This window comes from Alexandromys fortis, unplaced genomic scaffold (assembly GCF_014885135.2).
Source record: "Alexandromys fortis isolate MF-2015 unplaced genomic scaffold, M_Fortis_MF-2015_v1.1 scaffold_118, whole genome shotgun sequence".
NCBI lineage: Eukaryota > Metazoa > Chordata > Mammalia > Rodentia > Cricetidae > Alexandromys > Alexandromys fortis.
Window position 1 is genome coordinate 1,328,220 of NW_026068010.1, and position 25,060 is coordinate 1,353,279.

The 25,060-nt window shown below is 38.3% G+C and overlaps 1 protein-coding gene across 5 annotated transcripts in view; it reads left to right on the plus strand.

Moving 5' to 3' along the window:
• Positions 1-25,060, plus strand: part of Pan3 (poly(A) specific ribonuclease subunit PAN3) — a 113,759-nt gene that overhangs the window by 28,668 nt on the left and 60,031 nt on the right. For 4 of the 5 annotated variants that reach the window (XR_007595352.1, XM_050161856.1, XM_050161857.1 and 1 more), the window contains exon 5: positions 7,453-7,614. The exons of the other annotated variant lie outside the window; for it this stretch is intronic. Coding sequence is in view for 3 of the 4 variants with exons in the window: in XM_050161856.1 (XP_050017813.1) it covers positions 7,453-7,614 (162 nt within the window). In the remaining variant the exon portion in view is untranslated. The remainder of the gene's footprint in view (positions 1-7,452; positions 7,615-25,060) is intronic. 5 annotated transcript variants of the gene reach the window in all.

Here is a 25,060-nt window from a genome sequence, read left to right on the forward strand (position 1 = left end):
ATGTAGACCAGGCCAGCCTTGATCCACCTACCTCTGCCTTCCAACTGTTGTGACTGAAGGTGTACACCACTAGGCCTGGTTCTAAGAAAGATTTCTTTAAATCCGTGGTTGCTTGATTTAAAAAAAAAAAAAAACTAGTATAACATTTTGTTTTGGAGATTAAGTGTGTGTGTGTGGTAGTGTGGAATTTAACGTCATACCAAACAAGTAGATTGAGGTTTGTGTCTTTCTAAGTACTCTTGGCCATACTTATCACCCAGTCTTACAATTTTTGAGTTAGTTAATTTTTTTTTAAACAGAAAACAGTAATTCAAGTAGTTCAGTAAATACAGAATGCTTTTACCTTGGATCTTAGAACTAGTAGATCATTATGGCATATCTGTCTGACTTTCCTATACCCGTCTATGATCATTGGATTTATGAACTGTAACTGTTACCAAGAATGGACCTTGTTGTTGATTCATCCCTGTTTTTCAAGAAACTGAGTGTGAAGGAATGAATTAGTAAAGATGATTTTAGCCAACCCATGTTATGTTCACCAATTTGATAATTGCATTTCTTAATTTTTTCTTGTATTTTTGAAAAGAGAGTTAATCTTTTAAACTTTATTTCTTTGACTATCATCTCATTGTTTCTTACAGATTCCTTCATGCTGGTAAGATTAAGAGAGATTGGTTCAGGTTTAACTAAATGACATTAAGACTGTGATACTAAGGTATGGAATAGGTCTCTCTGGAGACAGGGTACTATAATTAAGAGAACAGGCTTTGGAACCCAACCTTGTTAGTGGTGAGAGTGTAGGAAAGTAACCTCTTTTAAGAATTGTTTTGAATCCATAAAGTTGATGTAATGATGGGCATTAGCTTCATATGAATGTGTATATTAAACACATTAATGAATGTCAAGTGTTTGGCATAGTGACATGTGCTTGTTAGGTAGTTATTATGATCTTTGATAGCTTACGATTCTGCAGCCTTTATACTGCAAACTTTAAAGACTTAGTCTATTTCTGAGTACGTAGCATTATTTTTCATTACCTATTTCAAGTCATAGTAGGAACAGTTTTGGAGATACTGTGCTTTTAAACATTCAACTAAGCAAGTATAACATACAAGTTAAATTAAAGGTTGAGCTGGGGAAGTAGCTTGGTTGGTAGAGTCCTTGCCTCCCATATATGATGCTTGGGTTTGATCTGATCACCAGCACTGCATAAACCAGATATGGTGGTTCATATGGAGGATCAGGAATTCTAGGCTAGCTTCGGTTCCCTCAGTCTGTACCTCACAAAAACAAAACAAGAGTCTGGGGAGTTGCCTCAGTGTATAAATTGTTTGCTATATCAAACCTGAGCACCTGATTTTGATCCCAGCACAACATAGAAATGGATGTATTGAAACCCGTGACCTCCAGTATGTTCCCTATGCCTATATATAATCCCAGTATTGCAAAGGCAGAGGCAGGAGAATTGCCTCAAGTTGAAAGCCAGTGTGGTCTACATAGAGAGCTCTAAGCTACCCAAGGGTTGTGTAGCAAAACTGTCCCCCCAAAAAATGGAAAATAGAAAAAGAAATCAAGTGTGTTTAATTAGTTATAGCAGCCTGTTTGTACTCTGGTGAATTAAATTGCTGATCATTAGTGGAATTGTAATTATTTATTTTCTATAAGTAAAGATAGACTGAAGTAGTCAGAACATTAAGTTAATCAAGGGATCACCTCTGGAGTTAGAGAAGGTTGTGGAAGAAAGGCATGCTTCTTTCTGGTTGATGAACTTTACATTCAATTGCGGGTATTAACTATAGAAGATGGTGGATTTGGACTGTCAGTGAACATCAGTTGAAGGTGTGTGTGTGTATTAATTTTCCTATGTATTCATTACTTTTTGCTTTTTTGAGCATATGCTGTTTTAATTATTGTTTCACAGTATGAATAATGGAAGTCATTGCTTATAAATTTGATATTCAGAGTGGTTTGAGGTAAGGGAAACACTTTGGGGATAACATCTTGTTTTCTCTGGTCTGTCATCAGTGATGACATTGGTGGTGTCATTTTTCTGGTCTGTCGTTAGTGTAGTGCTTTGTAGTCGCCAAAGACTCAGTGCTATAAGTACTGGTCTGTTGCTAGTTTTTATCTACACAGGTGACTGTTTTACCTTCTAGATGCTAAATGTTCTTGAAAAAAGAACAGATCTTAATGGTCATTTATTTCTAAGGCTAGAAAGGCTAATAAATTAATTCATTGAGTGAGTGAGTGAATTTTTCTTATAAGTGCTGCCATGTAGCAGGAGTTCAGGGTTGCCCTCAGCTAAGCAGTGATTCAGAGTCAAGGCTACACAGACCCTGTCTCAAAAAGCAGCATCCTCCCCCTCCTCCCCTAACTACCCCAAACAACAGTGCCTGAGTCTAGAGACTTACTTGTCTTGATAGGGTTTAGAGAATGTCACATCTTAGAGGTGAAATCCTTAGAAGAAAAGATTTTGTAAAATGTGGGGCAGTACTCTCAGTAGAAGCTTTGAAGGTTCTGAATTCTAAGTCAAGGATCAAAACAACTGAAAGCTTCACAGTTTTTCAGTTCTGAGGGTGTCTCCTGTTCCTGTGTGTGTCACTAATGGGGTCTCATCTAGGTTTTGACTCTTGAGAATGTTGGATCCTCACGTGTGGTCTGTAGATGAGCAGTGCCTGGCAAGTTTTGGTACTTTGTAGAAATTCAATCTTAATTAACTGTGTCAGAGTAAGTTTTTAAAAAATATCTCTCATGGTGATAGGGATGGATACCCAGGGCCTTCCTTGGGGATGCTAGGCAAGTTGTGATTCCACCGAGCTACCCTCCAACTGTAACAAGATGCTTCCAAAGCTCCATGTTTGTTACACTTCTACTCTAGAATATATTTTGAATCTTTTCCCCTTGAAAACTTTTGCTCAGGATGCCTTAAAAAGTAAATGCTGAAAAAAAAAAAAAACACTATTCAGCTATTACTGCCTTATGGCCTTGATAGTATTAAGTTTTGTGAACTATTAAGATCAGTCATTTTTATAAGAAATAATGAGACCCCAGGTTTAAATATATATATATATATATATTAGAGAGGGAGGGAGCAAGAGAAAAGAACAGGAATTTATAGGTACTGTTGGGTGTTTTGTCCCAGGACAAGGACAGTGGGGACTCTGCTGTGGTATTGACTTGCTGAGAGGCAGAGGAAAGTGGTTGTTAGAGGACATAAATGCCCTCATTGCATAATAATTAGTAAAGCGGTACTGCTCTGGCTATTTTGGAACAGGATCAACATAAGAATTGACTTTTTTTTCCTTTTTTTTTTTTTTGATAATTGCAAGTTTCAGTGCTTGCTAAGTTAGGATTTTAGAAAGGTGTAAGGGGAAAGAGAGAGGGTCTTTGGCTTCTGCTGAAGGAAAACTCAGGAAGCTATATACATAGTGATTTTACATAACATTTTGTTTCCTTCTTCCTCATCATCCATTTGACTAGCTTTCCTCTTTCAGCTAATCAATAGTTCTTAACACTCCAGTTCCTTTATACTCTGAATTTATTACATTTGTCCTGTTCTCTGCCTTGGTTCTTTGCTAGAGGCAGTGGCATCCTATGTGGAGAGGGCATTTGGTAACACTTGAAGATAGTTTTGTGTTGTTCCTGTATTGATAGTGCTGTTTTGGGATCTAGTAGGAGCAGACAGGTGTACTAACCATCTTGTAGAACTTGGGGCACCCCCATTAAAAAAGTCTATCCAGTGTGCAGTGCTGAATTTGAGAAAGTTTGGCCTAGACCTGAGTCTGTCTAATTTGTCACTGGCTTCCAGTTTCATGCCTACACTTTGTCCAGATTGCTGTAGAACTTCCTTTCTGAAATGTATACCCTCCTGTCAACTCTTTTCTAAACCATTTCCTTTTGCCAAATGAGGTTCAAATTTGTTATTGTAGGTTATGATACAATGAATGTTTTGTTACTGCTTTCAAGCTTCATCCTTGTCTCTTTAGCTTAACCTTCTAGTGACCTAGTGGTGCATGAACTCTATTTGGTTTACAGGTGCATTTTTCCTAGGCTTCCACTTCCTCCTTCAAACATAGTCTCACCTACCCTACACACCATCTCTCTTTCCCCATCCCCTCATTGGCACACTTACTCTGTCTTAAAAGTCTGCTCAAGCACTTGCCTCCCATGTGGCCTCTGCTATCACCGTATCTTATTTATGTGTGCACTACTGTATTGTGTCAGTGAGTTACACTTTGCCTTTGTATATGTATAGCCTCCTAGAATATAACTTGTGTTCCAGGGAAGGGTGCATGCATGTCAATGTATTCTAAGCACCAACAACAGTCCCTAATACAAAGTCCTTCCTCAGATGTTCAATTGGAAATTTTTCTTGAAATAGCCAAGCTGACTTAGAAATTAGCTCACAGATAGAATCTTTCTTTTTCTGTATACTGTCCCCCCTTTTTTGCTATATCTTCATGTTTTGTGTTGCTGCCATTTCTTTTTTGAATGTCATTTTGCATTGTGAATTTGTATTTTGTTTCTCTTACTTTTTTTTTTAAATTTTTTTTCTTAAAGATAGAGCCTCCCAAGTGCTGAGATTAAATGCATGTGCTGCCACACCAAGCTGCTTCTGTTAGTTGAAATGCTGCTGCTACTTTAGGTCTTTTCAGTGTCCTGCAGGACCATGCAGCTTGTTGGTTGCTTATTGAAGAGCTTTTGTGTTTCCAGCTCAGCTTCAGAGAACTCCTCCTCCTTAGGTGTAGGCACTGGTTATGGAATAAAGGGAAAAAAGTAAGAATTATTTGGAAAACCAAGAAGCAATTCTTATGAGAACTCTTGGGAGTAAAGATGATCTATTACAATTTTTCTATGTTATTAATGTACCTCATGGACGATAAATTGCATTGATTTATAACTGAGTCAAAAAGAAAATGAATTTGACAAATCTGAATTGCTGTAGACCATTTAAAGTAATATACATATATATTTTGTATTTCATTATATGACTAGAATTGAAGTAACTGTAGAAATGTTTTGGCCAGCTATGATGTTAATTTTAAAGTTTTTGCTTATGTGTATGAGTGTTCTGCTTGCATGTATGTCTCACTATGTGTGTGGTCCTTGTGGAGCCCAGAGATGGGATCAGATACCCGGGAACTAGAGCTACCTACATACGGTTGTGGGTGCTGAGAACTGAACCCAGATTCTATGGAAAGCAATAAACCATCTCCTTTTGCCCTATTATGATTTTAATTGGCCTTTGATATTTTAGCATTTATGAAGAGGTAGAATTTATAACCCAGTAATTTTTAAAATACAAATTTTAAAAATAGTACATGCTTAATTAAGGCTGTTATTTGTACTATGTATCAAAGCCTTACAGTTAATTACTTGAACACAAAAATGTATGAGTTTAATCTTAACTTTTTCTAAGGAGTTAAGTTGCTAACAATTTGGTTTAAAATTGCTCCACTTAAAATGTGATTGTGGCATGAGCCACAAAGCATATACAGTATTCTTGTCCAGAGACCTTCTCTCTGATTTAGAAATGCAGGGAGACTGTGTGAGCCCTGAGCTGCATAGAGCTGGTGCCACCTTAGCTTCATGAACCTCATTCACTGTTCGGATTATTAGGTAGGTAGGTAAATGAAGACTCTTGATTCAAGTTTAATTATTTTTATTCTCCTTAAAGACAGTATTAGTATAGGCCTCTTAAGGAGAGGAGAACTATGTTAGATAAATTAATTTTTCTATAGGTATTATTAGGGTTTTGAAATTTAGAAGTTGTGTGTTTTCTTAAATTATTGATTCTACTACGTCCTTTATTTTTTTATGTGTTCTGTCTGCATGTATGCCTGCAGGCTAGAAGAGGATGTCAGATCTCATTACAGATGGTTGTGAGCTACCTTGTGGTTGCTGGGAATTGAACTCAGAACCTCTAGAAGAGCAGGTCGTGCTCTTAACTGCTGAGCCATCTCTCCAGCCCCTGTCCTTTAAAATTTTAAGCATATTTTATGTGTATAAGTGGTTTACATGCATATATGTATGTGCATGATATTAATGTTTGGTGACTGTAGAAGTCAGAAGGTGTCAAATCCCTTAGGACTAGAGTTACAGATGGTATTAAGGTGGCAGGTGGGTACTGGAGGTTGAACCTGGGTCCTTTGCAAGAGCAGCAAGCGCTCTTAACCACTGAACCAACTCTCCATCTTCTTTTTGTTTGTTTGTTTGTTTTTTTGTTTTTTCGAGACAGGGTTTCTCTGTAGCTTTGGAGCCTGTCCTGGAACTAGCTCTTGTAGACCAGGCTGGTCTCAAACTCAGAGATCCTCCTGCCTCTGCCTCCCGAGTGCTGGAATTAAAGGCACCCGTGCTACCACCGCCTGGCCTAACACCTTCTTTTAAGGTTGTATCTTGCAGTATAGTTTGGGCGGGCCCAAGATTAAGGATTCTCTTACTTCAGCTTCTCAAATGCTGGGGTTACAGACTTTTGCACTACCATGCATAGCAAAATGTGCTGCTCTCTTTATACTAGATTTAAAAAATACCTTGATATACTCTAATGATTTTTAGTACTCTTATTGCATCTCAGGATATAGCAATAAAATTAAGTGTGGATCTTATTTAATTTTGTTAATTAAATTTATTGATTTATTTTACACCCCAACTGCAGTCAAGCATCTATAAGTTTATTTCCTGAAGGGGACACACGTGGACATACCATACATGTTATGTGTGTATACTACACAGCCCTACCTGCTGCTGTGAGGATGGCTTACTAACTTTATTAGTATGTTAACATAAATTTGCTATTTTGTTGCACAGTTTATTAGCTGTTTGTTCAAGTTACCTCAATTTAAAAGATTATTGAAGTTTATGTTATTATTGTGCTGTTCACTTTTTTAAACTTTAGTCTATAATTCTGTTCTTTGAGTACTTTGCTTTGCCTATTCTAGAATAACTGCCATACTTCAGCCTATCATACACAGAATTAAAATGATTTTTAAAAAATCATCCCTTAGCAATCAGTTGCTTTTTTCAGCTGGGAAATAAGATAGTGAGATGAGTTACTGAAGGAAAGAGTTGAGAATTATTTACTATTTTCTTCCTCTGAAATTTTTTTTCCCATTTTGCATTGAGAATAAGTAAGTTCATTAGGAAGTTTATATAAGCATTCATTCACCTTCAGAGTTTAATTTATAGCCACAAAATTTTAAATTCAGATTTTAATTCTCTACAGCATTGGTTGTTTATGTAACATTGTTCAGACCATGAGTACTTTGTGTGGATTCTAGAGAGGTCTGGTGGGGGTGGGAGATTGTGGGTGGTTATGAACTTAGAAAAGATTCCTAAAGATTTTACTTGTTTTCTATCCAACCTTCCTAACATCTCCTGTATTTTCATTAGATTTAGTTTAGATTAGTGTGGGGATGTTAGGAGTGGCTCGGTTTCTTTCCTTCTTTCTCCTAGCCAAGGAAGTGTCGCCTGGGGATGCTGGAGGAGAGGCTAGTTCCGATGGGATCAAAGGCACGAAAAGCAAAGAACCCTATTGGCTGCCTTGCTGACAGGTGTAAATCAGGAGTACCCATCAATATGGTTTGGTGGAACAGAGTCACAGAAAACAATTTACAGGTAAAAATAATGTTTATTAGACATTTTTTTGAAAGTCATTCTTGCTTTCTTTCTGTATCTGTGGGTTGGTGGATATGAAAAGATTGGATAGCCTATCTGATGTACTTTAAGTCAATAAAAATTTTTCTAAAACTAAAGCAAGGTTAGTAGCCTATTAGCTAGCTATTACAGATGGTCTTTGTTTTGAGACCAGGTCATGTCCTGGAAGTCACAGTGCAGACCAGGCTGGCCTCTGCCTCTTCAGCACTGGGACTAAAGGCATGTGTCACTACATTTGCCTCACAGATGATATTTGTTTGGCTCTTTTACTTTTTCTGCTTGGGAAGGGTTAAGACCTCTCCTCCTTTCTCATTTTTTGCACTAATGTATGTGTGCTGCATGTGTGTTCATGTTCGGTCATATGTGTGCCTGTGTAGGTCAGAGGATAAACTGTAGAGCTCACCATATGGAACCAGGAATCAAATTCAGGTCGTTGCCATCAAGTACCTTAATCCACTGGGCCATCTTGTCAGCCCTATTTTCCCCTTTTGTTTTTTCCTGAGACAGGGTTTCTCTGTTTTTTCCTGAGACAGGGTTTCTCTGTTTAGCCCTGTGCTCTGTAGACCAGGCTGGCCTCTAACTCACAGGAGATCCGCCCATCCTGAGTCCTGGGATTAAAGGTGTGTGCCATAACTGCCCATTACATTTCTTTGTTTTTATATTAGCTTTTCCATTTTTGTTAATATTTATTAATATTTAGGGTATTAGGGACTCAAATCCAAGTCCTCACACATGCAGAATCTATGCTTTATCATTGGTTTACATGTGCTCAGCACTAATTAAACTGTTGAATAAGCTGTGACACTCAGGAACTTAACTGTGAAAAGTTACATTGTGGATATTTGCTGTTGGTGGTTATATCACTTTGAGTTTGAAACATAGGAATCTTCATTTGTTTTCTTCTTTGTACCTTCTTGCTTGTTTTTCTTTTTTGAGAAGGTCTTTCTTTGTAGCCCAAGCTGACCTTTAATTTACTTGAAGTCATGCTTCTCCCGACTCAATCTTTCTTTTGTACATTTTTTTATTGGAAGTTAAAATTACATATATAAGCTGTGTCAAGAAACTAACTTTATTAGTATGTTATTATATGGTTCTTATAATTTGACTGTTATAGCAAAATGTAGAATAATTAAGAGGATTTTTTAAAGTCAAGAACCAACTTTTGTGTAAGACTTAGACAAACCAACAAAATAATTTGCATTTATTTCAATGTATTATTATATTTTCATTCTTAAAAATTGGGAGTTATTATATGATATGGATGGTGCTACTAATTATAACTTCAGTTTAGGTAGAGATTTGTTTTTCCTCTCAAGTTTTGGATGGGTTAGTACTTAAAATATGTTCTTAGCTCCAATTCATATGGTGTACATAAAAAGATACTATGCTGGGTGGTGGTGACCCATACCTTTAATCCCAGCATTTGGGAATCTGAAACAAGTGGATCTTTGAGTTCAAGGTGAGCCTGATTGATCTACAGTGTGAGTTCCAGGAAAGTCCAAAGCTACAGAGAAACCCCGTCCAAAACAAAAAAAATAACCAAACAAAATAAATAATAAAAAGATATTACAAAGTTAATAACTTTAATTTGTATTTCTAAAATTGGTCCTACACTATTTTTACTTTGTAATATTAATACAGCAGCACTAGTTCTGTTGACTTAGGCATAAGAATAAATTATTCAAAATAATACTGCAAAGTGTGATATTTTCCCTGACTGAAACTTCATAGAAAGCTAACCAAACAGCCAGCCAGGTAGTCACATATATCTTAAATTTTGTTGGAAGGTTTGCCTATGTTAATTATAAATGCTAATATAGTTTTTTTTAAAGATTTTATTTACTTATGTATACAACATTCTTTCTCCATGTATGCCTGCATGCCAGAAGAGGGCGCCAGATCTCATTACAGATGGTTGTGAGCCACCATGTGATTGCTGGGAATTGAATTCAGGACCTCCAGAAGAGCAGGCAGTGATCTTAACCACTGAGCCTTCTCTCAAGCTCACTAATATAGTTTTAAGTGACTTTTTCTTGTCTTTGAGATCTATAGGAAAAGATTTGGGGGGGGGTTGTTAATAATTGTTTTTCAATTTTAAAAAGGAAACCTGAAAATACACTAGGTCTAGCTAAGTGGGAAGTGGCACCAGACATGTGGGATGAGACACCATCAGGGTCCAGGTTCAACTCTTGCATCTTTGCAGCTGCTTTCCACCTCATCCAGTAAGAGTTCTGAGGTATTTCCTTGTTGAGGAGAGGAAGCCATTAGGTTGGTAAAGGAAGGCTTATTCCATTGTACTTAAAACTAACTGCTAGTGGAAGGTTGGCATTTGTGCTGGAAAGATGGATGCTCTGAGGTTGTGAGAGCTGTCCTGATCCTTAAGAGTCCCTTCCAGACTATCAGAGCTGCTTCCCAGAACCCATATTGGTGCTCACAGCCATCTGTGATTCTAGCCCAGCGTGCCTGACACTCTATTCTAGCCTCTGTATATAAACACACACACATTCAAAAATGATTTTCAGGGCTGGAGAGATGGCTCAGTGGTTAAGAGCATTGCCTGCTCTTCCAAAGGTCCTGAGTTCAATTCCCGGCAACCACATGGTGGCTCACAACCGTCTGTAATGAGGTCTGGTGCCCTCTTCTGGCTTGTAGACATACACACAGAAAGAGTATTGTATGCATAATAAATAAATAAATGTTTAAAAAAATGATTTTCATTAATGTGTGAAAAAGAATCAGTATCATCTAAACTTAACATATTTCTGATGGTTTACTTTAATGCTTCACATAGTTGCTTTCCAACTCAAAACTTTCTAATCTTGAAAATGCCTCCCATTGTGAGTCATGTCCTGAGTTACTGAAGAACTCTCATCTAATCTCAGGAGCTCTCATTTACCAGGAACCTGGAGTAGTTTTTGAGTTACGGCTACATCTGTATAATGTATGTTTTTCTATCATAGAAATAAATTCCATATCATTTTGCTACCTTTTAATATGGTTTTATTTTTTTGACATGAAAGTTCTAAACAATTTTTATAGTCAGAACCACTATTTCCTTAGGAATTGAGTGGGGTCTTGTGAACCCTTTCCTCATTTTTGATGAAATGTTAACTGGTCTATTCTTGTGTAGGTAACCATAACTACATTGAATTCATTAAGTACAGTAAACCATGTTTTATCCAGAAGAGTTTTTGGTTTTGTTGTTTTTGCAGCACATCTCTTTATCTTCTGGGTCTACATTCACTATGTCTATATTTATATATTTGTATGTGTGTCTGGTACCTTTGGAGCTATATATCTCGGAGTTATAGATGATTTTAAGCCCTCATGTGGGTGCTGGGAACTAAGCCTGTGTATTTCTTAATAGAAACAAATGTTTTTAACCCACGAGCCATCTTTCTAATCCCTTCATTTTAAAAAAAAAAAATGCATTTTGCCTGCATGTGTGTATGTATACTGTGTGCTTGCAGTGCCCATGGAGGCCTGAAGGGGGCATTTGAAGATCCTGAAACTGGATTACAGAAGGTTGAGAGCTGTTTGTTGTGTGGATACTGGAAACAGAATCTATACTGGAAACAGAATCTAGGTTCTCTGAAAGAGCAGCCAGTGTGTTCTTAGCCCTTGAGCCATCTCTCTAGTCTAAGTGAAGAATATAAATATAAATTTATGGTGTTCTTACTAATAACACATGCCCAATGAAGATCAAGAGCAGGAAAAGCGGTTATACTTTTTACTTGAGATGAGTCTTTTCTTTGTCTTCGTGTAGTGATCATTTTAAATTGATGGTGATTTCATCTGAGTGCAGTACGAGATGTAGCTACAATCAGAAGAGAAGACATAGGAGACAAGACTACTCCTCTTAAGAAGGGAACCGCTCTTTCCAGAGCCAGCATGGCAAACTATGTCTTATTTAGTAGATTTTGACTCAGACTTTTCACCAGCTTGTTTTGTACCATTCTTCTAAATTAAGTGTATTTATTTCTTTTGCTTATCTAGGTCTTCTCCACTTACATTTCCATAGAGAACTTTGTTGGTGGCTCCATTTTCTTGTTCATCTCTTGTCCTGTGCATGCTGCTGCTTTCATTTTCAGTCCTCTCCATAGAACCTTTGCTTCGATTTTTCTCATCTTTATTTGAAGTCTCTGGTGCTGAATCTTTCAAGACTGACTACTCTTTACTGCATCTCATTACTTTAAATTGTTGGGATCATCAGCCTCCTCATCACCTCTCTGTTAGTAAGCACCATTTGCCTCCTCATTATCATCATTGGCCAGTTGAGGATGACACCCAGATCCTGAACGCTTTCCCTGCTTTGAAGTCGTCTTTTGCTTTTCTCCATATGTTCAGGTTTATCAGGTTTTGTCTGTATGAGAAAAGGCTCTAGAACAGTGGTTCTTAACTTGGGCTGGCGTGGGGTGGGGGGGCAGAGGACTGTTTTGCAGAAATTGCCTAAGACCATCACATATCACATGTTTACATTTATTATTACAACAGCAAGATCATAGTTACGAAGTAACAACGAAATAATTTTATTGTTGGGGTCATCAAACTGTAGAAAAGACCCACAGTGTTAGGAAGGTTGAGAACCACTACTCTAGAATAACTGGTACATTCCTTGCTAGGACACAACTCTGTCTTTGAGTTAGATCTTTCCAACAAATAATGCAGGAGGTACAGGATATACAGTATGCTATCATGTCTTAAGGAAGTGCAAAGCAGTTCAGTTTTTGTGCTTTTTTTTCCTTTTTCTGCCTCATTGTGTTTCTTGTTTACTGTACTTAAGTGTTTGTTCTCTAGTTCGTTATAAATCAGTGCAAAGGTTTCTTTTACACATTTCCCTTTCCAAGTTCTCGTATGAGAATTGAGTTGCCACCTTAAATAGCTGCCCTTGCTTGAAGAAGGGGTCAGCACATTTACTTATTTGTGAGCAGTTACTACGGGTTTGGACAACTCCTGTAAGTCCTGTAATTCTCATCATCTTCAGTTTCTTTTCAACTTTTCTTAGTGCTATCTGACATGGATTTTGTTGACCACGCTAAGGGAATGACAGCTTTGAGAAATTATATTTTCTTACCCTGTCCATCTGTCTGTCCATCCATCTGTCATTTATCTAATGTTGTGGGTTTTTTTTTTTTTTTTGGAGTAAGGAGGCAAAAAATCTCTCTGATGTTTCCTGTCTATCCTAAAACTGGTTATGTAGATCAGGCTGCCCTCAAATTCTCAGAGACCCACTGCCTCTGTCTTCCAAGTGCTGGGATTAAAAATGTGCTCCACTATGCCTGGATCCTTTCTTATTCTTAAACCAAAAGTCTTGTATTCTGTGATCCTCTTTTTTCTGCTCATCCTTTTGCTGTCCCTAAGCTGAACCTGTTTCAGGTTGAACATTGAAGAGATGGGTACACAACATAGGTGGGGGATTGTAGGTGTGTACCACTGCCACTGCATCTAAAAAAACTAAATATGTTTCCCTTCTAGTAGCAAGCAGATTGTATCCCTTCTTATGGGATGAGAACTACTAAGATTTACCTGTCCATTAACTGAAGGATGAAAAAATCAGACAGTGTACATTGCTGTTGTTTTAGGTGTAGCAGTCATGTTCTCTCCATTTAACAAATGGAAAGCTACTTTAGAAAATCTCAGTTTTCATTTATTCATCTTCTTAATCCTGAATTCATTACCACACTGTTTTTATCCCTTTTTTTTTTTTGACAGTCTGCATGCAATACTCCTCCCGTTGTTCTTTTTCATGGTTTCTGACCTACTTTATACATTTCACATAAGTGTCTAAACGTTGTGTTGGAGCCTGCCCTTCCTGGATCATCTCTCTCATCTGTCAACATACAATCTACATTACTTGGATGGGCTCTTGCTTTTCTTGGGAGAGAGGTTGTTCATATAACACACACTCTGAAGCATGGTACTGGGTCTCTGCCTCTATTACCCTGTGTCATTGTTAATAGAGCCTGAAAACATTTCTTCTTTTCTCTCAGGAGATGGTGCTGATGCTGCCTTCTCTGTGAGCACTGTCAAAGCATCTGGAAGAAGAAGTCTGGTTTTAGATTTTTTTTAAAAAAATTCTACTTGTCCTTTGACACTGGACAGTGAACTGAAACTTTATTTATTTTAGTTTAGAGTAATTTGTCCATTTGTAAATACTACTTTAATCTTCTTTTGCTGAACAGTATATGTAATTTTGTAGAAGTTATTCTAAAAGTGTGTGTGTGTGTGTGTGTGAGAGAGAGAGAGAGAGAGAGAGAGAGAGAGAGAGAGAGAGAGAGAGAGAGAGAGGAGAGAGGAGAGATATGCATGCACACCCACCTACCTGTCCATGGGTGAGTACACACGCCAATGTTTGTGCTAGTGGAGGTCAGAAGTTAACATTGGTCTCTTCCTACATCCCTATCTGCTTTATTTTAAATTTTTAAAGATTTATTTGTATGAGTGTTTGCTTGCATGTATGGATGTATGCCACTTGTGTGCTTGCTGTCTGGAAGCCAGAAAGAGGGCATAAGATCCCCTGGGACTGGAGTTTTGTTTGGTGTTGAGCAGCTTTGTAGATGCTGGGAACTGAACCCAGGTTCTCTGCAAGAGGAACTAGTGTACTTAATCATTGTGCCATTTCTCCAGCCTTCCTGTGTTTTATTTTATTTATTTATTTATTGAGACAGTTGGCTAGAAAAACTGGTCAGTGAGACCCTGGGATCCTGCGTCTCTCTCTACCTCTGAGCCTTGTCATTATTAAGTATGTGCTACACGTCTGGCTTTCTTTGGTGGGTAGGGTGGCTAGTAATAAATGTGTGTGCTGGGGATCTGAACTCAGAAGGACTTTACTTACTGACCTGTGTGGCCTGTGTTCCTAGCTTCTGACATTTTATATTTAATAAAATGAGTCATGGGCTTTGTGGGGAGGCTTGTTTGTTTCTTTTAGTACCAACATGTTTCAGAAGGACAGTGGTGATTTCTTCTGGAATTTTAGAGTTCTTTTTACAATAAAATTCAGAGGTTAATGTTCTGATGTACTTTATATATTCAATATTGTGAGCCTGTTAATAGTCTTAATTAGTTTTCAATTATTTTAAAGGCAAAGCATTTCTATATTCCTATGTTATTCTGGTGATCTCAGGCCAACACCAACTGAAAGAGTTGATTGTGCTGTCTTGTCAGCAGCAACTACTTCACTTTTGTGCAGGTTTACTTTGATATCTGATTCCACTCATTCCTTTTCTGACTAAGGATTTGTTGAAATATTGTATCATTTGCCCTAGAATTGTGAGCATTCCAATTTCTAAACATATAGTAAATACTAATTGTTCTTAAGCTTGGTCTTTGTTTCCATTTATTTGGGATGTTTTTTGTAGTTTTGATTATGTGTGTAGAGCATCACAATTTGTTTAGAATAAAGCAGAAACCCTGCTTTGTTTTTAGTTTGTTGCCATCTTAATGCTGGCTTGAATATTTTCGAAAGTTGGTTTTTAAAGTACCCTTTAAAAACCGGTTTTGGGAAAGGTTGCCTTAACGTGTTTCATCTTTTAAGAATCTGGTGCTGCTTAAATAACAGAATTAAGGAGATATAAGATTCTACAACATTTTTGTGGTTGTAAAGATTAAAATCTGTCTAAAAGCAATGATATATTAAAATCATGTTCACTTTACCTCACAAGTTCTATAATAGAGTTGATGAACCGTAAATTAAAGCTTTGGTGTGACTGTAACTCACCTAGTAAAGGAGTGCACGAGGACTGTTGGGTAGTGAGAGGACCCACTAGATCGCACTGTCTCCTTGTCAGGATCTCCTTGTCAGGATCTCCTTGGTATCATCTACCCTCTTTAGAAGTAGTTAGTAAGAAGGCTCATATTAAGGTCTTGTGGATCAGTCTTTCTATGGAGTTTAGCTTTCTCTAACTGGTGCTTTTTAAAGAGCTTACAGAAGTTTTGTAAACTGATTAAGTAGACTTTGGTTTTCAATTACTCCCTAGGTTTTAGTGCTACTTCAGGTTTTTAGTCTGTAGGGTCCAGGAATGGGAAAATTTTAGATTTGATAGAATAAGATGGAGTTAGTAAGATTTTTGCTTATATTAAATAATAGGATTCCTTGGGTTTTTTGAGAATTATAGAACAGCAGTGGCCTTAAAGTGAATGTGCTGTTTTCTCCTTCCATCCCCCTCAACACTCTGTCTTCACCTCTCTCATTTCGTTTTCCTGAACACTACCTAACTTGCTGTTTCCTGTTAAATAATAACCTGTATATCTGTGAAGTAGGTTTTCAGACCCGTTGTTGGAATGCTTTGTGTTCTCTCCTTGTACTGTGTACCCTAGAGTCTGCCTTTAGTCCTGTTGGTAAACCTTTCATTTATGCTTCCATCGTGTAATGGCATAGAATAGCATTCCCATTTCAAAAGGAAGGAATTAGGCCTCAGCAAGGAAAAACTGGACCAACAACCCAGTAGGGCAAGCACCAAATCCTGAGTTCCATGTCTGGTTTCTGGGGCTTTGGTTGCAAAGGGCTTACTTGGGTGGCTCCACTCCTGGCTTTGCTGTGTTTAAAAATGCATCTTTCTTTTGGTCTGGTTCTACTCTTTGTATGCAGCTCTGAGGAAGAAAGAAGAATTTGTGGCAGAATTGGTGAGAGGGCTTTGAAACCAGGGCAAAAGGAAAGGGCAAGGGTCTTCAAATACAAATGAAGAGCAGACTAAGGGAAGTAGAACTGTCGGTAGTGTTCACTGCAGGAGAGGGTGTGTGTAACATGCTGTGTCTGTTGGCTGAGTCTTTGGCACAGTCACTGCTAATTACTGTTACGTAGATTGACAGTAAACAAAAGCAATAAACAGGGCAGAAAGAAATAAAAATGTATGTAATGTAATTGCTGCCTTTCTTGTACAAGCACATGACTTGGCTGCGCCATTAAGTTTTCCTCTAAAGCTGCACATATTTTTTATCTTGCCCCACTTGTTACTCTTGGTGCTTCACATAACCCTTTGCCGATCTCATACACCTTCATTACTTGACCTGCTCTCTAGTCATATTTGATTCCCAAATAGTTCCTTTTAATCTTCTGTAGTCACTGTATTATATTGTTAGCTGTTTATCTATATGGCCCTGAGCATCAAGGTTTAAAAAAAAACCCTCATGGGGCTGGAGAGATGGCTCAGCGGTTAAGAGCATTGCCTGCTCTTCCAGAGGTCCTGAGTTCAATTCCCAGCAACCACATGGTGGCTCACAACCATCTGTAATGAGGTCTGGTGCCCTCTTCTGGCCTGCAGGCATACACACAGACAGAACATTGTATACATAATAAATAATTTAAAAAAAAAAAACCCTCATATATTCTCCCCTACATTTCCACTCTTAACACAGTTGTACACACTTACCAATAACTGTGTGTTCCATCCAGCTTGGCTGTTAGTAGAGTTATTAGTTACAGTTATTAGTCATTGTCCAGACTGATGTGCTCTGTGATCCCCTCTAATCCCTCCTGTCTTATCTGTCATATCCTTCTAAATTGTCTTCATTTTTACTGTTACTGATAGTATATACCATATTTCCCGCTCTTGGTCTTACCTCTCAAATTTTTCCCTTGTTATCTGATCTCCTATCATGTTTGCTATCTGTTTTATTATTAGGAAGAAAAGTTCAGATTCTATATAAAAAAAAAAAAAGGCACCCTAGTTCTCCTGCCCAAGCTCTTGCTTACAACTAAAGCCTGCTGTATTACTTGGAAGACCATGCCCTGAAGCAGGATTATAAAAATTCAGGGACAAAAATTGAGGTTCAATCTGAAAAAGCAAAACAGATAGCCACTGGCTCTTACCTCGACCTTAATCTGAAATGGCCATCTGCATCCTGGTATCTCAGAATGAGACTGTGTATTAAGAGCTGTTTTCTTCCATTTTATAATCGTCTCTAGGGCTGAGATTAAAGGTGTGCACTACCGTGATTAAAGGCATGCACTGCCTGGTTTCTATGGCAACTAGTGTGACTACTGGGATTAAAGGTGTGTCTTACCATAACCTGTTTTGTAAGGCTGACCAGTGGGACTGCCTTACTCTCAGGTCTTCAAGCAGTCTTTATTTATTAAAATACGATTGAAATGCCGCTACAATGCCCCTCAGGCTTTCCTGCCTTTGAGCCTCCTTTTAGGACATTGACCCTTTGTCCATCTTGGTTTAACTTGTCCTTTGGTATTCAAGTCACACTTATGATCTTATGGCTTAACTGTGTAGCATTAGATACCTGTTTATTTCTAGAACTTAACTGTATTATACCCATTAGTTATATATCACAGCCATTTAGGCCAAATTTAGCTAGTACAATGTAGGTACTTGTGCTGTTTGAGGTTCATGGATGTTCTTAGTTCTTGGGAGTGTAGAGCTCCATTTGGAATGTCTCTCCTGTGAGCTTGTGGAGCACAATATCTATGTTTGTGCCCCAAGTGCCAGCCACAGTGCCCAAAATGTACCATTGAATGTACTTATGTACCGTTCAGTGACTGAATCCTGATAAGTGAGTTAGATAGGTACATTTTTGTTCCACATGAGTCCTGAAATGTAGAGCTTTATATATTTTGTTAACTTTTGGTACAGTTTTATGACAAAATATCATTGTGGAAAAAATTGAAAACCTTAGTATATTTTGGGTTACATATGGCTGAATTCTTGGTTGTCAAGAATGCTTCTACACCAGGTGGTGGTGGCACATGTCTTTAATCCCAACACTTGGGAGGCAGAGGCAGGCTATAAGAGCTAGTTCCAGGACAGGCTCCGAAGCTACAGAGAAACCCTGGGAAGGGGGGGTGCACCTGAAAAAAAAATCTTATTGTGGAATGTAAGAGATAGGATTAACTGTTAGTCCTTGTGGATAGAAGGAACAAACAGTTGCTGTAGAGGGAATTGTACCTGTATGGTACTTGAATGTTTGGGGTACTAGTCTTCTGGATGACTTAGTATTGAGAATCCCTATGGCAGTGAGTTAGATGGCGTGCTCTGTGACTGCCATGAGGCTTAAAGTAAGAATGACGGTCAGATGTCTTCTCTTTGGTATGAAATTTTTTCTTGCATGACAGTGGTGCAGTTGGTCTCATTTTAACTGTTCTTACTCGTTTTGGATTGTTATGATACTACCCCTGTTTAGTGAAGACATGAAAGTAAAATAGAATGGTATGAATGACTTTGTGATTTATAATCTTAAACTGCCTTTTAAAACTTTTCTAAGGTATTTATGCTTTTTGAAAACACTCAGATGTGAGAGAAGTGCTTCCAGTCTTCTCACAGCCTAAAGACAACGTCTTTGCTGACATTTTAGTGAGTGTCCTTAGGTGCTTTTTTTTATATACCTACTTGTATTACTTTCTTTCTCTGCCCCTTCTCTCTGTCTCTCTCTCTCTCTGTCTCTCTAAGATTTAATTATGTATAGTGTTATACCTGCATGTATGCCTGCAGGCCAGTAGAGGGCACCAGATTTCATTACTCGTGGTTGTGAGCCATCATGTGGTTGATCAAAATTGAACTCTTAGACCTCTCGAAGAGCAGCCAGTGCCCTTAACCGCTGAGCCATTTCTCCAGCCCTGCCCCTTCTCTTCTTATGCATGAGCTAGCCACTTTAAAGATACAGCAGTTTAACAGTGCCTATGTTTTGTTTATTTTGTTTTACTTCTGTTTAGCATTATCATGTATCTGCTGTTTAGTTAGAAATGCAGCAGTCCACATAGTTTTGGAGCTGCACATTGTTGTCTACCACAATCCTTATAGCCAGATCTCTACTGAGAGTTCTTTGTTACTTTATTTCTTTCTAAAGCAGACTGAATATAGGTCTATTAAGGAAAACTTACTTGGAGGAACTACAAGAGAGGAATACTTTTTATTTTTGTCTTAGTCACTTTTTTTTTTATGGCTGTGAAGCAGCACCATGACCAATGCAGCTCTTAAGAAAGAAAGCACTTCACTGGGGACTGGCTTAACTTTTAAGAGGTTTAACCCGTTATTATCACGGTTGGGAGCATGGCAGCATGCACGATACTAGAGCAGTGGCTGAGAGCTATGTCCTGATTGGTAGGCAGAAAGAAAGAGTCTAGGCCTGGCATGGACTTTTGAAGCTTCAAAGTCTACTTCCAATGACACACTTTTTGAAACTGGGCTTCACCCATAGCCCATACCAGCCTAGAACCCAAGGCAATCTTACTATCTCAGCCTTCAAAACATTGGCATCATGGGTGTGTACCACTATACCTAGCCTCAAGACCAGGGGCCAAATTGGTCTTAGAATGAATGCTTTCCCAGATCCAGAAACCAAGCTTAAAGCAAGACTTGGAAAGATTTATCTAACTACATTTAAGCAGTTTAAGCACAATAGGAATTACATTTTACAATTGTGTCTAAGAATATAGCAAAACCCTATAGGCTCATATACCTGAATACTTGGCCCCAGTTTGTGGATCTGTTTGGGTAGCATTGCGAGGTGTGGTCTCGTTTTAAAAGGTATATCGCTGGGGCAGGCTTTGGTGTTTGAAAAGCTTGTGCCATTCCTAGTTACCTCTCTCAGCCGTGTGTTTCATTATGTGAGCTTTCTTAAACTGTTCCAGATGTGTGTGTCATTGACTGCTAATATGTTCACCCTGCCACGATGGTCTTGAATTCCAAACTTCTGAAACCATAAGCTCCAAATAAACTTCTTTCTTTTTTCTTTTGTTGTTTTTTTTTTTCAAGACATGGTTTCTCTAGCTTTGGAGCCTGTTCTGGAACTAGCTCTTGTAGACCATGTTAGCCTCGAACTCACAGAGATCCACCTGCCTCTACCTTCTGAGTGCTGGGATTGAAGGCATGCGCCACCACCACCTGGCAGCTTTCTTCTATTACACACACACACACACACACACACACACACACACACACACACACACACACACAACGTATCTATGCAGAGAATATATGTATGTATGTTGTATATATCACCAAACAAGATAAAAAGAATAATTTATCTTTCTATCCATAAAATAAGAGAGTAAGAAGGTAAGACTCAGAAGCGATGCAGAAGTAGTTATAAAAACAAAAACTAAACTAAAACAGTTACTAAACCCCACCCCATATGTTCGGAAAACTAGAGGTGAGTTAAACTTATAAGTAAATTAAGGTTTTAGAATTTAAAGCTAGTGTCTGAAATAAAAAAAAATCGAATAGGAATGATGGGACATTAGAGTTTACAGAAGAGTGGCCACAACCCCCTTCACATGCGCGCACGCGCGCACACACACACACACACACACACACACACACACACACACGGCAACATCAGCTGTTTTTTATCAACTTTAGAAAATGCTTGTCAGACTGAATTTCAAAAACTATAATGATGCTAGTAAGAAACTTGCTTAGAGACTAGGGAGGTGGCCGTGTGTGTGTAAAGAGCACCCATTCTGCACGCATGAAAACATTCTCCAGCACCTACATAAAAATCTAGGTGTCTTGGCACTTGCCCACAACCGCAGCACTTGGGGAAGCAGGTAAGTTGTTGGAATTTACTGCCAAGCCAGCCCAGCCAAATGACAATGGGCTCCAGGTTCAGTGAAACATCCTTTCAGAGGCTGAGGTAGAAAGCAATAGAGGAAGAATCCAAACATCTCTCCTGGTCTCCAAGTGAGTGTGTCCATCCCCCCTCCCTTCCCACACACAAATTCAGCACATATATACAAATGAACAAAAAGAAACCTCCTTAGGCTGGACAGTGTTGACACATACCTTTAATCCCAGCAGGGGAGGTAGCAGCAGGTGAATCTCTTGAGTTTGAGGCCAGCCTGGTCTACAGAGTGAGTTTCAAGACAATCAACAGCCAGGGTACACAGAAAATCTCTGTCTTAATCCCCTCTCCCCCCCCAAAAAACAACAACAACAACAAAAAAAAAACCACTTCAGCTATGTTAGAAGGTCGACTATGGTGCTCAAAAGCTAGTTCATTTATACATTATGTGGGACAAGCTGGACTTTATAGCATAAATTATCAGGAATAAAAGTCATTTGATAATATGAGGTGCCGTGTACCTTCTAGCTATTAAGAAGCCAGACATGCCATTCTTTATTAATTTAGCTAATAATATGACAAAAGCCTCATAGACAATAAATAATACAACTGTTAAGACTGTTTTCTCATATTATAAGAAGGCAGAGTGGGTGGTGGGAGACTTGAACAACTCTAAAAAATTAACTTGACATAATTTTAATTTGACATAATTGGTATTTACAGACATTCTCTCTAGCAATGGTAAAGTACTTGTTCTTTTCAAAGACTTATGATAGATCAATTCTGAGTCATTATACAAATCTCAATAAAGGTAAAAGAATTCAAATCACTTAAAATATGATTTACCATAGTAGAATTAGATACCAGTGACAATATTTTTAGAATCCTGATATATTTGGAAAATCAGTGACATACTTTTAATTACTTAGAAATCAAAGAAGAAATAAAGAGAAACTGGAAAGTGTTTTGAATCAAATAGCTAAACACAAAAGGTATGGGATGCCTGCCATATCTAAGTGCTGATAATAATAGGGAAATTAACTGGAGTTTACTGAAGTGAATGTATTAGGAAAGATGGAGTTCATAGTAAGTAATTGTAGCATCAGTCTTGAAAACTAGGAACACAGTGCTAAATTACAGGTAAAGCCAACTCAGAAATGAATAGGAAAAAGAAATTGGTGGTAATTAGTTAAAACCAGTACCATTATTTTAGTAGACGGAGAGCATGTGAAGCACCAGAATCTATTTCTGACTTAAAAAGCAAAAAAATATTCTCTGCACACAAGTAATATAAAAGAATATCCTTAAATTAATGCAGTATGTTTATGAAAAACTAGTCATAATAAATAAGTAAAATGAAAATAAAGATTAGTAGACAAGGTTGTCTGCTCTTAACGGTTTACTTCATCATATTAGTACATGTGCTAGTGTGCTAAGGCAAGAAGAACGAACATGTGGTTTGCCGATTGGAAAAAGGGGTAAGTAACAGCTATCTTTGTAGCATGCTGAATTACTTCTTTGGTGGTACCCAAAGTGTTCACAATGTAATTCTTGGAAGCTCAGAGCTTTATCTCATTTGGAAAAAGGATCTTTTTTTTTTTTTTCCTTTTTGTTTGTAAGTTTGTTATCTAGACATGATCCTTAGATCAAGAAAATGATGCTTCCTAGATCAAAAAGTCTGTGAATCTAAGCCCCTACCTTTTCTTTTCCTGTGCCTCCCTATTGTATCCTGTGTCCTCCAAAATCTCTGTGGCTAATTCCAGTCAGCTAGCTGTTGACTCCACCCCCGACTCAAGGTTAATTTTATTATTACAAACAGTCTCAAAATGTCACTGTGGGGTCAGATATCCCACAACAGCATTGTAAGTGCTAAGACCTGAGCCCAGGTCCTCTGCAAGAGCAGTAAGTATCCTTGACCACTGAATCATCTCTCCAGGCTTAAGTAGTAAATCTAAGAAGATTTTAAAAAATTTATTCCATTAAGATTTCATTTTGGATACAATCCTCTAATCCCCCTCACCAGCTCCCCGAGCCCCTCCCTAATCAACTACCTTCCAGTGTCCTCTTTCTTTCTGTTTTTAAATAATCCATTGAGTCTATTTTTTTTTTGGGTTTTTGTTTTTGTTTTTGCTGCCACTATACAGATGGGTGCCGGGCAATTCCCTGGAGCACAGGGAGCACACCCCTAAAGAAAACAATCTCCTCTTGTAGCAGCTGTCAGCTTTCCATTGGTCCTCAGCTGGAGATGGGAGCTTGTGAGCCCTTTCCCCTTCATGTTGGGATGTTGACATACTTGATTTTTTTTTTGTACAGTTCATGTATAGGCCTCCACAGCTGTTATGAAGTCCTGAGTAATTTTGAGTCGGTCCTGTCATGTTCAGAAGACACTTTAACTGCAGTATTCTCCACCTCTGGCCCTGGACCCTTAAATGAGGAGGCAGTAGTGTGGACCAGATGTCTCATTTTTGGCCAAGCATTTTCCAGACCACACTGATGGTTTCTGTGCTAACCACCATCCACTGCACAAAAAAGCTTCTCTGATGAGGGCTGAGAGCTTTCATAATCTATGTGTAGACAGAAGTTTCTCTGGAACTCAATGGTTGCAAAACCAGGCGGGACAGAAACTAGAATCTAGATTTGTGGCTAGATACTCATTTAGAGGACAGTTTGATAGTGTGGCAAGATAGTAATAGGCTCACTCCTGGAGACTGAGATTATGACCACAGTTCTTGGTCACATTTACGGTACCAGTCATGGATTTCCTTCTGTGGAGTGGGCCGTAGAGCCAATCAGAAAGCAATTATTCTACAACATTAAATCTACTGCTGTACTCATGGTTATATCTGGTCAGGCTAGTTGTTAATATTAACACGTAGGATCCTCTGCTGGGCAAGACTGTTGATGACTTTTCTTTCCCGGAGTCCTACACAGTACCTTATAGTACTGTGAAAGCCCACTAGCAGGGAGGAATCTTCTAGATCAGTACTTGTTTGATTGCTCCCGTGACCAAAGTGTGTGTATCTTCAACAATAGGGTCTTAACTATCAAATTCTGATGGACCCCAAGGACTTTGAGGGAACTCTTGAACTCTGAGCAACAATTTGAGGGACAATATGGGCTTATTTGGCAGCATATGGCTTCTTTGTGCAAAGCCTATGAAGTAGTAGGCTTCCACTTGGATTTTTCAAATATACCAGTAGATACTGTTCTTCACCTTCTCCTCTGCTCTATCCTTCCTTCTTTCCTCTTAGACCTTCTTTCCAATTTCATTTCTTTATATCACCCATATTCCCACCTCCCTTAAAATTTTTCTGCTTTCCCCACACCCTCAACGGTCACTTCCTAGTTTCCTGGCTTCCAAGTTAAAAACTGAAATCTAAAGATCCTATGTTAGGACCCACAAACATGCAAGAGCTTGGGGTCTTTTTCTTTTTCAAACAGGGTTGCCTCATTCAAGGCAATTCTTTGCAGTTCTATCCATTTACTTACAGTTTTCCTGATTTCTCTTTTCTAAAGCTGTGTAATTCCATTATGGATAGGTGCCACATATCACTATCCAGACAGAATACATCTTTTTATTATATTGACCATCTTACTGAGCTTTACCACGAGACTAATATGAATAAATAGAACATGGTACTTCTCTGTTCTGCCTATAGTTAAATTTCTCTGTTTGTACCGACTATGCTCTTATTCTAGATTTTTTTTTTCTTTCTGAGACACACTTTCTCCGTGTTGTCATGACTGTTCTGGAAGTCTGTGTGTAGACTAGGCTGGCCTCTAACTCACAGAAATCTGCCTGCCTTTGTCTCTTGAGTGCTGTGATTAAAGGGATGTACCACCACATCCCAGATCATCCTTGTTTTTTTTTTTTTTTTTTGTTGTTTTTTTTTTTGTTGTT